General features: G+C 40.9%; 1 protein-coding gene across 26 annotated transcripts in view; it reads right to left on the bottom strand.

Moving 5' to 3' along the window:
• Positions 1-14,014, bottom strand: part of LOC127693473 (T-cell-specific guanine nucleotide triphosphate-binding protein 2-like) — a 444,108-nt gene that overhangs the window by 90,337 nt on the left and 339,757 nt on the right. For 7 of the 26 annotated variants that reach the window (XM_052194340.1, XM_052194342.1, XM_052194348.1 and 4 more), the window contains one exon: positions 10,337-10,479. The exons of 18 other annotated variants lie outside the window; for them this stretch is intronic. In XM_052194340.1, the coding sequence (XP_052050300.1) occupies positions 10,337-10,479 (143 nt within the window). Of the gene's footprint in view, positions 1-8,045; positions 10,480-14,014 lie in introns of those variants that run through there. One more of the 26 variants, XM_052194335.1, reaches the window with a different exon arrangement.

Below are 14,014 nucleotides of genomic sequence, written 5' to 3'. Positions count from 1 at the left end.
TAAGGGAAATTGATGTGAAGTTCTCTTTGTTGGATCTTTGTGTGGTTTAGGTATAAATGTAATTGTAGCTTCATAGAATGAATTGGGTAGTGTTCCTTCAGTTTCTATTCTGTGGAATAGGTTATCCCATATACAGTCACCAAACCTGGAGACTATTGTGGTTGCTGGAAGTGGTTGCTGAGGGAACCTGAGATGGCTGTCTCCTGAGAGGCTGTGCCAGAGCTTTAGGCATACAGGGGCAGATGCTTGCAGCACACCATTGCACTGAGTGCAGGGTCCCCAGTGTAGGAGTTGGAAAAGGGACTGAAGCAGCTGAGAGGTTTTGCAGCCTCATATTTGGGAGCAACAGTGCCATCTGGGCAGACCCCACCCCACCACTCCCCAGCTCCCAGGGAATGGACCACCAAACAAAGTGTAAACATGGAGGGACCCACAGTGATGTCTGCATATGTGGAAGAGGTTGGCCTTGTTGGCATCAGTGGGCGGAGACTCCCTTAGGCCTGAGAGTGTTTGATGCCCCAGTGTATGGGAATGCCAAGGCAGGAACATGGGAGTGGGTAGTTGAGAAGCAGAGCACCTGCATAGAGGCAGGAGAATGGGGGATGGGATAGGGGGTTTCCAAAGGGGAGACCCAGAAAGTGGAAAACATTTGAAATGTAAATGAAAATATCCAATAAAAAGAAAAAGGAAATAGCAGGGGCAGTGAAATATTTTCTTATTCAAGAGGCTCATTTTATAGTAGTTTGTAATTCATAGAGACCAATGACTGGTCAACTTGCTGAGGGTAACTGTTTGTAAAGTACTCATCTCTAAATGGCAATTCTGTATCACCCTCTTCTTCCCAAGGTGCACAGATCATTGCAGAAGAGAGCTTGTGAGATTGTAAGAGCTGGAGGTATTAGAAATCTTCTGAGAAACACTATTTGTGATCATGGTGGGACTGTTGCATACATGAAATCCCAGAGACTGTGAGCAGCATACAAAGACCTGCACAAAATCAAGCCAGTCAAAACTCAAGTGTTTTTGGGAGAAGGACTCGTGGAGTTCTACCCCTTTCTGAGGATCTATTGATAACTTATGGCTTCTGGGGTAAAGGGAATCCATTTTCTCAGGGATGTGTCCCCAGAGAGGCTTCCCATGATCCAGTAGATGCTACTGTACCTGTGTGCATAAAGGCAGCGTTAAGTAGTATCAGTGAAATTCTCATATAATAAGAAATTACAAAAACACAAACAGAAAAAGAAATTACAAAAATAAATAAATAAATAAATAACCTGAAGTCACAGAGTCTCGTAGTGCCAGCAGTGGGGACCATTGTGATGAACAAATAATGTGATGGTGAGATGGGAAAGAGGAAATAGAGAACTACATGTTCTGTGGAAAGTGGGAGAATGGGATATGTCAAGACTGTACTGACCAGGCTGAAGTGACTGGCCTGTACTGTTCCCTGAGGCCATGGTGATGCACGAATTCATGATGCCACTGAGTGCCATGTCTCCATCTGTGGTCCTATTGCAGCCAGGGTTTGTTTGATGACTATGACCAGTGTTACCACCAATCAATGACCATGCAGATATATGTGCTCTAGGCTGCTGCCTGAAGTCATTGGATCATGTCATGGCTATGAAGCCATACTCACCTAAGTGGCCTTTGCTGCTACTTGAAGCCATGTTGATGTCCACAGCACATGGCTACCTCAGAGGGACTTGTCTAGGTCTGTGGTCCTACTGCAGGGGAGACCCTTCCAATTTTTGGTCTTGTCAGAAACAGTGGGGAAGATCATGATCCTGTTTCCACTGTCTCTAAGGAGCAAAGAACCTACTTTTGCAGTTACATCAGTAATTGCAGATGCACAGTTGAGAAATAGGGACATGGAAGTCTTCTGTGACAACCTCTACACCCACTCCATTTCCCACCTACTAAAGGAGAAGGACCAGCCTAAACAGGAAGGTATCAAAGAGAATTCTGAATACATTAGATATTGATGCTGATGTTATGTCTGCATAGTTGAAGATTTCTGTGGAGGTGGTTGTTCATGAATGGAAAGACTCAGTTCTATGTATGTGGTAGGCCACTGAAAGTTTGACTCTGCTTCAATGAGTATATAGGTAACACAAATTGGATTTTGGTTTCTAAATTAATCTTTTTAAATTTAAAATATATTTTATTGATTTAAAAATGTTTATTTTTATTTTTAACTTTTTTGGGGCAAAGAGGTCACAAGGGAATTGGGTCAGACATGGAAGAACTGGGACATGTGTGTGATTGGGTACATGCTGTAAAATTCCCTAAGAATTGATAAAAAATGCTATGTTAAAAATTAACCTCTGAAGCTCAAGTCCACGTGGATCATGGACATCCACATACAACCAGACACACTGAAACTAATAGAAAAGAAACTGGGGAAGACCCTTGAGGACATGGGCACAGCGGAAAATTTCCTGAACAGAACACCAATAGCTTATGCTGTAAGATCAAGAATTGACAAATGGGACCTCATAAAATTACTGAGTTTCTGTAAGGCAAAGGACATTGTCAAAAGGACAAAATGGCAACCAACAAATTGGGAAAAGATCTTTACCAACCCTACATCCAACAGAAGCCTTATATCCAAGATATATAAAGAATATAAGAAGGTAGACTCCAGAGAGCCAAATGACTCCATTAAAAATGGGGTACAGCCTGGAAGGAGCACGCCTTTAATCCCAGCACTTGGGAGGCAGAGGCAGGTGGATTTCTGAGTTCGAGGCCAGCCTGGTTTACAAAGTGAGTTCCAGGACAGCCAGAGCTACACAGAGAAACCCTGTCTGGAAAACAAAACAAAACAAAAAAAATGGGGTCCAGAGCTAAACAAAGAATTTACACCTGAGGAATATCGAATGACTGAAAAGCACCTAAAGAAATGTTCAACATCCTTACTTATCAGGGAAATGCAAATCAAAACAAGACTAAGCCTATCTTGTCCTTACCATGAGGCCAGTCCTGTCCCATGATGAGGAGAAGCCTGCCTGCTTCTTCTGCTCTCTGCAACATCTTCTTTTTTCCTCTTTCCCTCTCCATCCTGCACATTGTTCTCTTAGTTATTTTATGCTACCTATAGTTTCTAAGTTATTTCACTCTGTATTCTCTTAATCTTGTTCTCTTCTGACTAAAACCTTCTCCTCAGCTTAGTTCTTCTCTCAGCTCTGTTTCTCTCATCTGAATTCTTCTGGTCCCTCCTCTCTTTGTCCTCAGCCCTTAAACATCTTTTCAGAATACATGCTCACATGTTACAAAGTTTATCACAAGTTCATATAAAATATCAAGTCATAAATTGAAATAGAAGTTTACAATAAAGAATGTTTGCATGCATATCCATTAGGAGTAATTATCTAGCTAGACGGCTATGATTTGCCTTCTCTAAAGGTTCATAGAAAGTTTAAAACGATAACTAAGTTATAAGTGAACTTTTGTATAGATAAACCCAGTCAATATTTTATCTTCTGTCCTAACACCTATAACAAATCACAGTTCTCTTTTTTATGACCTTTAGTTAATTGCTTTACCACCTCTTGGAATGTGCTCTGAGTAGGAGAATGTCTGGTTGCCATCTAAGAGCAATTAACTGGTGACACTTGGGAGAGTGGTAGAGTTCTCATTGCAGTTTTCACTAGCAGAAAAGGACCAATAGAAGTTCAACTATTAAAGAGCTTAATAATCACAGATCTAATTTTAGGAATTCTTATAGAATCATCAGTAAAACTTAAGTCATTATTTGTCTACATAGCCTCACTATAAGAAAGTACATCTTCGTGGATCTGCAGAGATGTACTCCAAAGAGTTGTGCTATTACTTACTGATTATTATATATATTTAATAACAACAGGAAGCATATTAATAGCAGGAATCTTTCCTAAAATTCATCCCACACAACCTTGCTGAATGAGGGCTCAGCTGTCACATATTATATAATGATCAGAAGCAGGCCATTTCAGGACGATCACCTGCTAGTATATTAGCTTGTCTCATTATGGCTCCTGACACTGAGGAGCAGCCTCAGACAGGATCCTTCCAGTTTCCATCTGTACCCCGGAGCTGACCCTGTGCTACAGCCCTCCATACCTAAATCCCATGAGGAGAAAACGGGTCTCCTAGGAGTATTGACACACAGGCTTGGAGGAGGGACAAGACACCGAGACAGCAAGACCAACTAACACCAGAGATAACCAGATATCAAGAGGTAAGGGCAAGAACACAAGCAACAGAAACCTAGGCTACTTGGTATCATCAGAACCCAATTCTCCTTCAAGACTCTGAAGAAGGAAATGGAAGAAGTCCTCAAAAAATGGAAAAACCTCCCATGCTCATGGATCGGCAGGATTAATATAGTTAAAATGGCCATTTGGCCAAAAGCAAAATACAGATTCAACGCAATACCCATCAAAATTCCAACTCAATTCTTCATAGAGTTAGAAAGAGCAATTCTCAAATTCATCTGGAATAATAAAAAACCCAGGATAGCTAAAACTATTCTCAACAACAAAAGAAATTCTGGGGGAATCAGTATCCCTGACTTCAAGCAATACTACCGAGCAATAGTGTTAAAAACTGCATGGTATTGGTACAGTGACAGGCAGGTGGATCAATGGAACAGGATTGAAGATCCAGAAATGAACCCACACACCTATGGCCACTTGATCCTCGACAAAGGGGCTGAAAACATCCAATGGAAAAAAGATAGCCTTTTCAACAAATGGTGCTGTTTCAACTGGAGGTCAGCATGCAGAAGAATGGGAATTGATCCATTCTTATCTCCATGTACTAAACTTCACTCCAAGTGGATCAAGGACCTCCATGTAAAACTAGACACACTGAAACTAATAGAAAAGAAACTGGGGAAGACCCTTGAGGACATGGGCACAGGGGAAAAGTTCCTGAACAGATCACCAATAGCTTATGCTCTAAGATCAAGAATTGACAAATGGGCAGTACTTGTCTTAGAGTTTCTATCTCTGTGTCTTTGTTTCTACATTTGAGATCAAAGGCCTGGATTTCTTTATGCCTCCACATTTTTTGTTTTTTTTTAACTTATGCATCAGAAATTTTATTTCAGCCTTTTAAAATTTATTCTTTACTCTTTCTATTTTTTTTCAGTCCAGATTACATCTTCTCAGCCCACAATTCTGGGTTAGAGTTTTGATTGTGGGATGAGAACCCCATCCCTCCACTTGATGCCCTGTGTTTCTACTGGAGGTAGACTCAACAAGTTCCCTCTCTCCACTGTAGGACATTTCATCTAAGGTCCCTCCCTTTTAGTCCTGAGAGTTGCTTAGTTCCCAGGTCTCTGGCACCTTCTAGAAGGTCCCCCCCACCTCCTACCTCCTGAAGTTGCTTATTTGGATTCTTTCTGCTGGCCCGCAGGGCTTCAGTCCTGTTCTCTCTCCTCAGAATACCTGATCATGTTCCCCTCTTCCCCTCCCTGTCCCCTTCCCCACCCAGATCCCTCCCTCCCAATACTTAATCAATTTCTGCTTCTCCCTTCTAGCCCTAAATTAATAGAATTTTCCTGTATTCTGACCTTCTAAGGAGGTTAATATCTTTTTAAAACAGTAATATAAATTTGAAAAGATGACATTATGATTCTGGTAATTTCATAGCCAACTACTTTTGTGTTTTTGTCCAGTTGAGTTTTTAACAATTTTTTCTTAGATATATTCTTTATTTACATTTCAAATGTTGTCTCCTTCCTGGCCCCCCTGCCCGGAAACATCCCATAACCCCTCCCTCTCCCCCTGTTCCTCAATCAACCCACTCCAACTTCCTTGCCCTGGTATTCCCCTACAATGCTGCACTGAGTCTTCCCAGGACCAAGGGCCTCTCCTCCTTTGATGTCCAACAAAGCCATCCTCTGCTGCCTATGCATCTGGAGCCATGGGTAACTCCATGTGTACTCTTTGCTTGATGGTTTTGTCCCTGGGAGCTCTGGGAAGGGGGTACTGGGTGGCTCATCTTGTTGTTCCTCCTGTGGCACTCCAAACCCCTTCAGATCCTTGGGTCCTTTCTCTAGGTTCTCCATTGTGGACCCTGTGCTCAGTTCAATGGCTGGCTGAGAGTGTCCCCATCTGTATTTGATATGCACTAGCAGAGCCTCTTGGGTGACAGCTATATCAGGCTCCTGTCAGCAAGCACTTGTGGGCATCCACAATAGTGTCTGGGTTTTGTAACTAAATGGGATGGATCCCTAGGTGGGGCAGTCTCTGGATGGTCTTATAGCCAACAAGTTTTATTGGCTAAGCTTAGTAGAAGCTTGAAGTAGAAGCTTGAAGTAGAAGCTTGGCTTGAAACAGTCCCATAACAGTTTCTATGTAGAGGGATTAGGAATGTATGGTGCCTGATTTGTTTAGTCTTCTTGATTCTTTTTCATTATTGGCAGCCAAAATATTCAGTTTTGATTTTTATCAATTTGAAAGGAATCCAGAGTTTTTCCAGCGGAAACAAATACAAAGCCTTTCCACAGTCTGTAACATCACATTTCCTTCCCTCCATCTGTCCCTCAAGTGGGGATATCCCATTCTCTCTCCTTCTTCTAGAAATCCATCCTTTTTATTAGAGCTCTCATTTATTGCTTCCTGACTTTTGCTCATAAGCCAACAGCACTTTGTTGACAGGTGATGGTTCCATGCATTGCACAAGAGACTCCTCTATAGCAGGAGATGTCAGATAACTTCTAGTACAAATGCTCCAGTTTAACCAATGGAAGCCCATAGAGATGAAAAAAAAATACCCAACAACAAAACCCTTGCCATTTCTTAGAGAAGAGAGAATTCTTGGTGTTTGGACAGAATCTGCAATACCAACTCTCCAAAATATTGTGAGGCTGCAAGTCTGCCCAGCAGATACTGTGTTTGCCAAGTCTCACAAGTGAGTGGGCAAATGAAAGATGGAAGCAGGTGTAGAAATAAAGACAGAAGAAGGGAGAAGAATGAGGAGGAAGAAGAGCAAAAGCCTGAGGAATAGAAAGAGAGGAAAGAGGAAGAGAAAGAAGGAAGTTGAGGGAGAGACATTAAGCGCTTATGTTAGGCACCCCTTGTCCAGCAGGAGGGATGATTTTAAGATGTTTTTGAGCCTTTACCATACCACAAGAAATGATAATTTAATAAAATTCTGTGTTGCCTACAACCCAGATTTCAAACTCATCCTTTTGACTGGTGAAAGTTTTGGAATAAAATGTCTGTGTCAGGACAGAACTCCAGGTGTGTTTACTCATCCGTGCATTACCCAACTCTCCCTGGAAGTAGGATAGACAATGGTCATCATCCCATCTGCTCTGTGCTTATCATGTCTATGTAGATACCACCTCATGTAGAGATGTGTGCTGGGAAGCAGTCCCCTCTACTTCCTAAACCTCTAAAGAAAGTCAAGAGAGGATTGTAGCAACAAGCTCTTCTGCATGGTGTCAAAGCATCATCTGTCAGCAAAGAGCTGAATGCCCACAGAAAGGCAGGAGAAAATAGGTGGGACAACTCAGGGATATATATGTATATGTGTATGTGTATGTGTATGTGTATGTGTATGTGTATGTGTATGTGTATGTGTATATGTATATATATATATATATATATATATATATATATATATAAAACTCTGGGAAACAATCAGGCTGAAGAGATTCACTACAAAATTGTGGAGGAAATTGAATGCATGAAAGTGAGAATAGGCAACCAGACTTGTCTCAGACATAGAATAGTATAAACAGGTTATAAGTTAGTTGTGGAACACACTTAACTAAGGGATAGGCATTAATATATAAATAAATGAACCTCTGTGTCATTATTCTGGAACTGAGGCAGATACAGAAAAGCACAAATGGTTACACAGTGTGCTAATTTCTTCATCTCAGGAGAGTGTTGCACAGCTTGGGAAATCTCCTTGGGACAAATGATCCCAGTTTAATTAGGCAAAGTTATTATAAGTCACAGGTATACAACCATATATTTTCATAATGACACTTTAATGGAAGAGAGTTCTCTTTTTTAAATATGCCACTTTTTTTTTATTTTCTACATTCTTTGTTTACATTCCAAACACTTTCCCCTCTCCCAGTTCCCCCCTCCCCATATGTCCCATAAGCCTTCTCTACACTCATTCTCCAATTACCTCCCTCCTTTTTCTCTGTCCTGTTTCTCCCCTACAATGCTGGATCAGGTCTTTCCAGGATCAGGGCCCTCTCCTTATTTCTTCATGGGAGTCATTTGATATGCTACTTGTGTCTTGGGTATTCATAGCTTCTGGGCTAATTAATATCCACTTATCAGTGATTGCATTCCATGCATATTCTTTTGTGATTGGGTTACCTCACTTAGGATGATATTTTCCAGTTCCCACTATTTGCATACAAATTTCATGAATTCATTGTTTTTAATTGCTGAGTAGTATTACATTGTGTAAATATACCACATTTTCTGTATCCATTCCTCCACTGAGGGACATCTGGGTTCTTTCCAGCTTCTGGCTATTATAAATAGGGGTGCTATGAACATAGTGGAGCATGTGTCCTTATTGCATGCCAGGGAATCCTCTGGGTATATGCCCAGGAGTGGTATAGCAGGGTCCTCTGGTTGTGTCATGTTCAGTTTTCTGAGGAAGCGCCAGACTGATTTCCAAAGTGGTTGCACCATCTTGCAATCCCACCAGCAGTGGAGGAGTGTTCCTCTTTCTCCACATCCTCACCAACACCTGCTGTCTCCTGAGTTTTTAACCTTAGCCATTCTGACTGGTGTGAGGTGAAATCTTAGGGTTGTTTTGAGTTGCATTTCCCTAATGACTAATGTTGTTGAGCATAGGGTTATTTGGTTCCCTGGGGTCTAACTTCTTGAGTTCTTTGTATATATTTGATATTAGCCCTCTGTCAGACGTAGGGTTGGTGAAGATCTTTTCCCAGTTTGTTGGTTGCTGTTTTGTCCTTTTGACAGTGTCCTTTGCCTTGCAGAAACTTTGTAATTTTATGAGGTCTTATTTGTCAGTTCTTGATCTTAAATTATAAGCTATTGGTGTTCTGTATTGCTGTAGTGATATTCTATCTGTGAAAGAGAAGAATCCTCTGATATTTTCCAGAAAATGTTTGCTGCTTAAAAGCAGGCTTTAAGTCAGTGCCTGTAACCAATGCAAAGTCAGTGCTTCATAGCTTTCTTCCTGTTCCCCAGTATACAGGGAGATCAGCCTGGACAACCTTTGCTTCTGTGATAAAATCTCTTCCAAATTAAGGAGAGACTTGGCATCACTTGCCACAGTATCAATGAAGAGACTTTTCCAATAGTAAGTCTTTTTAAAGTAAAGGCCTGAGGCAAGTGGTCCCCCAGTAACACAAGAAATATGTTCAATATACTTTAACAGTTTTTCTTTGAAGGACATGTCTTTATTCTTTGTTAACAAATGGAAACACTTAAGGTGTGCTTTGATTTCATTCACAGGCACATTGAAAACTTTGGCAATATTTTCCAGTGAGGCTTCATCCAGTCCAAAGTATGACCTGTAGAGATTCAAGGTTTTCTCTAACTTTTGTATTTCATCTTCGATGAAGCCCACAAGTGGAATGGTGGCCAAAACTCCTGCCTTCAGGGCCTCCAGCCAGATCTTCTGTCTGAGGAAATCCCTCTTGCGGTCAATGGCAGTCTCAGTAACACTGTGCAAGGACATCATGAATATGTGGCGTTTGTGGACTGGGAGCTCACTGAGTAGGGTGGTCTCCAGCTTTGGGAAGTCAAAGTCAGACACATCTAAGTTAGAGACTAGGAAGACTGGAGGCTGACTGGAGAGAGCCTTCTGAAGATGCCCTGAACAGTCTTCTCTAATTTTCTTTAAGACACTGTCTCTATTGAAAGTCCTAGGTTTACTCCTCTGCTCATTACTGACATCTTGATCTATCTTGGTTCGGACAAAGTAGAACTTGGTGTTCATCTTTTCAATGGCTTTGGCCAGATGTATTTCAATTTCTTTGAAGCGTGTGGCAGAGATGATAATGAAGAAGTCATACTCATCAAACTTCATTTCCATTAGGTAGTTTTGTGGTGGGAAGTTAGTGGTTCCAATGCCAGGCAGGTCCCATATTTTCACATTGGGAAGCTTTGCGTGTGGGTATGAAGTTCTCTTCATGGTTGTCTCTACCACCCCAGTGGGGGCTGCACCTTCTTCTTCATCCCTCACTCCCCTCAGGGCATTGATAAAGCTAGATTTCCCTGTCCCTGTTTCTCCAGTCACAGCAATGTTCAGTGGGGCTTTGTCAATGTTTTTCAGAGCATCAGTAATTTTAGACAATGCCCCCTGAAGGTTCTTATCCTTCAGATGGGATTCAATGAAGGTGATGGTTTCCTCAGAGAAGATTTTGCCTTCCTTCTTGAAATTCTTAAAAAAATTTTCAAAGCTGAATGCCAAAAGTTGATCCGTTAAAGGAGAGGGTGTGCTAGAGGAAGTCTCCCATATGTCTGTGTGCAGTTGAGGATGCTGAATAAAGAAAAAAAGAGAGACACTGTAATTATCAGTACAGCAGGGCAAGGCCTAGGAGTTTGTTCTTATGGTAAAGAGGGACCTCAGCTGCTGATACCATTATTAACAGAACACCTTCCTTTCTGCTCCAGGCTGCGGGCTCGATCTCTGCTCTGCATGCCACATGCCCTCATTCAGCCCTTTTCTTCTACCGTGGTCTCCCTCTTCCTTTGTTTCCCATTCATCATCTACTTGTTCTATGTTTTTCCTGCATCAATGTTTACTTCTTATTTTGAGTTGCCTTTGCATTCCATTTACTCCTATTAATACCCATAGGTTTTAAAACCCTTAACAATATAGATCAGCATATTAAAAACCTTATATCTTATGGAAAGGATCCCTTTCTCCTTTGAGTGCTTAGGCCTCATGATCTCTGTTCCCTTACCACAGCCATTCCAGTTTCTCTTGTGTAGTCTGTGAATAAAGCGATAAGCAGCATACCTTCTTCTCAGCACCTCATAGTGCCTTCTCCACAACTGACCATATAATTGGTCACAAAACAGGCCTCAACAGATTCAAGAAGGTGAAGCTAATCCCATGCTTCCTATCAGATCACTGTGGAGTAAGGCTGCTCTTCAGTAACAACAGAAAGCCTACATAAACATGGAAGCTGAACAATACCCCACTCAATGAAAACTTGGTCAAGGAAGAAATAAAGAGTGAAATTAAAGACTATTTGGAGTTTGGTGAAAATTATATTGGCCACAATATACCCAAACTTATGGGGCACAATGAAAGCATTGATAAGTGGAAAACTCTGCTTTCAGTGCCTCCACAAAGAAACTGGAGAGAACATACACTAGCAGGTTAACTGGACACCTGAAAACTCTAGAACAAAAAGAAGCAAATATAGCCAAGAGGAGTAGATGGCAGGAAATAATCAAACTCAGGGCTGAAATCAACCAAGTAGAAACAAAAAGAACTATACAAAGAATGAACAAAACCAGGAGCCGATTCTTGGGAAAATTGACAAGATAGACAATCCCATAGCCAGACTACCCAGAGGGCAAAGAGACAGTATCCAAATTAACAAACTCAGAAATGAAAAGGGAGGTATAGCAGAAACTGAGTAAACTCAATAAAATCATCAGATACTACTACAAAAGCCTATACTCAAAAAAAAAAAAACCCTGGAAAATATGAATGAAATGCATAATTTTCTAGACAGAAGTCAGGTGCCAAAGTTAATTAGATAACTTTTAGGATTAGATAAACCATCAAAACAGTCCCATAACCCCAAAAGAAATAGCAGCAGTCATAAGATATCTCCCAACCAAAATAAATAAATAAATAAATAAAATAAAGCCAAGGACCAGATGGTTTTAGTGCAGAATTCTATCAGACCTTCAAAGAAGAACTAATGCCAATACTCTTCAAACTATTCTGCAAAATCAAAACAGAAGGAACATTACTCAATTCATTCTATGAAGCCACAGTTACACTGCATATTCTCCCTTGGAGATGAAATGCTTTCTGTCTAATCAGGACTCTGTCACAATTTTCATTCATAGAGGATTTCATAAGAGATTTTTCTACTTCTATCATGTTTAATGTTCCAAATAGATTTCAAAAACTGGTTGAGTGCATATTACTTTAAGCATCAGAAGAAATCATGTACATATAAGAGGCATTTAATATGATACATTATTTTATGACTTAAAAATGACAATACTGAGATGTATATTTTAAAATAATTTTATTAGCTTTTTTAAAAAAGAAAAAGTTTATTAACAGTAGACATAACACACATACACCAGATAATAAGGCAGAGTAAGATCATAGGAAGTTAGAAAATAAGGAAGGAAGGAAGCAATCAAGTTTGAATAAGTACCCAAGGAATTCAGATGCTCCAAAGCAGAGATGAAAGAAATGTCAAAGAAGGTGACAAAAGATTCTAAGATTCCTGTGCTTATAGTTTATAAACATTCATATTATCAAACTTCATACTTCACATAGTGATCTACAGACTCAATGTAATCTCAAGTACAACCTCAATGCCATTTAGAATGGAACTAGACTGTGGAATGACAAAACTCACATGGGAACACAGAAGACTACAGTCAAACCAGATTGATCAAATCCAATGGTGTTAGGAGTCATTGTAATACCTGATTTCAAGGAATCGCACAGAACCACAGTGAAAAAAAAAAAAACAGTCCAATAATGCTATGAAGACAGGACCATAGACCAACAAACTGACAGGAAGGGCATATCCAGAACTATATTAATAACTGTGCAGCCAACAGAATGCATTTACTGTCAGTCAATATCTCAACAAGTTTTCCAAATGATCACAGGATACAAAGGGCACATGGTTTGAGGAATGGAACTGTGCAAACTGTGGACATCAGGCTGTAACCCGTCCCGCGGGTCAGTTATTCCAGGGTTCCGAAGGGGTGCTACCTGCAGGTCAAAAAGGGGGAGAGAAGGAGGGAGGCCAAGCACCAAGAAAGACAGACAGTCTGGGTTATGTCAAGGCCTCGTTTAATGTTCTGGGGTACACAGGTTTTAAGGCTTTCAGGAGGGGCGTACATCTCCTCCTTTTTTCTTTCTTAAGTTGGGGGGTGGCTATGGAAAGAGGGTCGGTGGAGAGCCTGTTTTAGGCTATGTGGTTTTGCCCCCACGTCCAGCACCGCAGTAACTAGGCCTTTTTAGATCCTAGTAGGGCAGGGCCTCTGCCTTAGGCTATGTAAGTTGCATCCACTCCTGGCATCACATCCCACTCCAAAGGCTTAATCAGGCCCTTGGTGGGTGTGACGGTCATCCAGGTAGAGGACTCACAATAATCCCGTCATGGAGTTACCCTGCAGCCAAGAGGCGGTGTGCATCTGGCTCGTGGCACCACAATATTTCCCCTCATTGGCTACTCCACAGCTTATGGCCCTCAGCCACTATTAGGAGCCAGAGGTCACCCTCTCTGGCATTGATGTTTCTACTGCTTAGGAACCAAGAAAGCTCTTTGCCTGCAGCAAGGGTAGAGAACTGAAGGCAGGCCGATGGTTGCTACCTCCACGTCTGTCAAGGCAGAATCAATCTGTGATTTAACAAAACTGGTTAATCTGTTAAAGGCCCAGGGGCCAAATGACAAAAAAAACAAAAGACCCAGGAGGGGCCCCAAAAGGCTGGAGAGCAAGGTGGAAAGCCAGGGTGAAATCTCAGCACCAGCATACTCTGGCAGCTAGCCTGTTCCTTCAGCATCCTGTAGAAAGAACACAAACATGCCCTCTTCTCTACACTCAGAGAGATCCCTAGCATTAAAATTTAAAAATTTTATGGTATATAGAGATGTGATTCTCCCCTTTTTTATTATAAAAATATTGTTGTAATGTTTTATGGGCCTGTTTTATAATATCTTGTCTTTGTAAATTATGAGGAATCTTAGTAATATGATTAATATTAAATTGTTAATAAGACATCTCAAATGACTGATTATAATAATCAGTTATAATATTTGTCTTAATCTGATTTGGAACATTTAGTATTAAAAAATAAC

This window comes from Apodemus sylvaticus, chromosome 10 (genome assembly GCF_947179515.1).
Source record: "Apodemus sylvaticus chromosome 10, mApoSyl1.1, whole genome shotgun sequence".
In the NCBI taxonomy this organism is placed as follows: domain Eukaryota; kingdom Metazoa; phylum Chordata; class Mammalia; order Rodentia; family Muridae; genus Apodemus; species Apodemus sylvaticus.
Note: the sequence above shows the minus strand (reverse complement) of the source record. Positions and strands in the feature narration are given on the sequence as shown.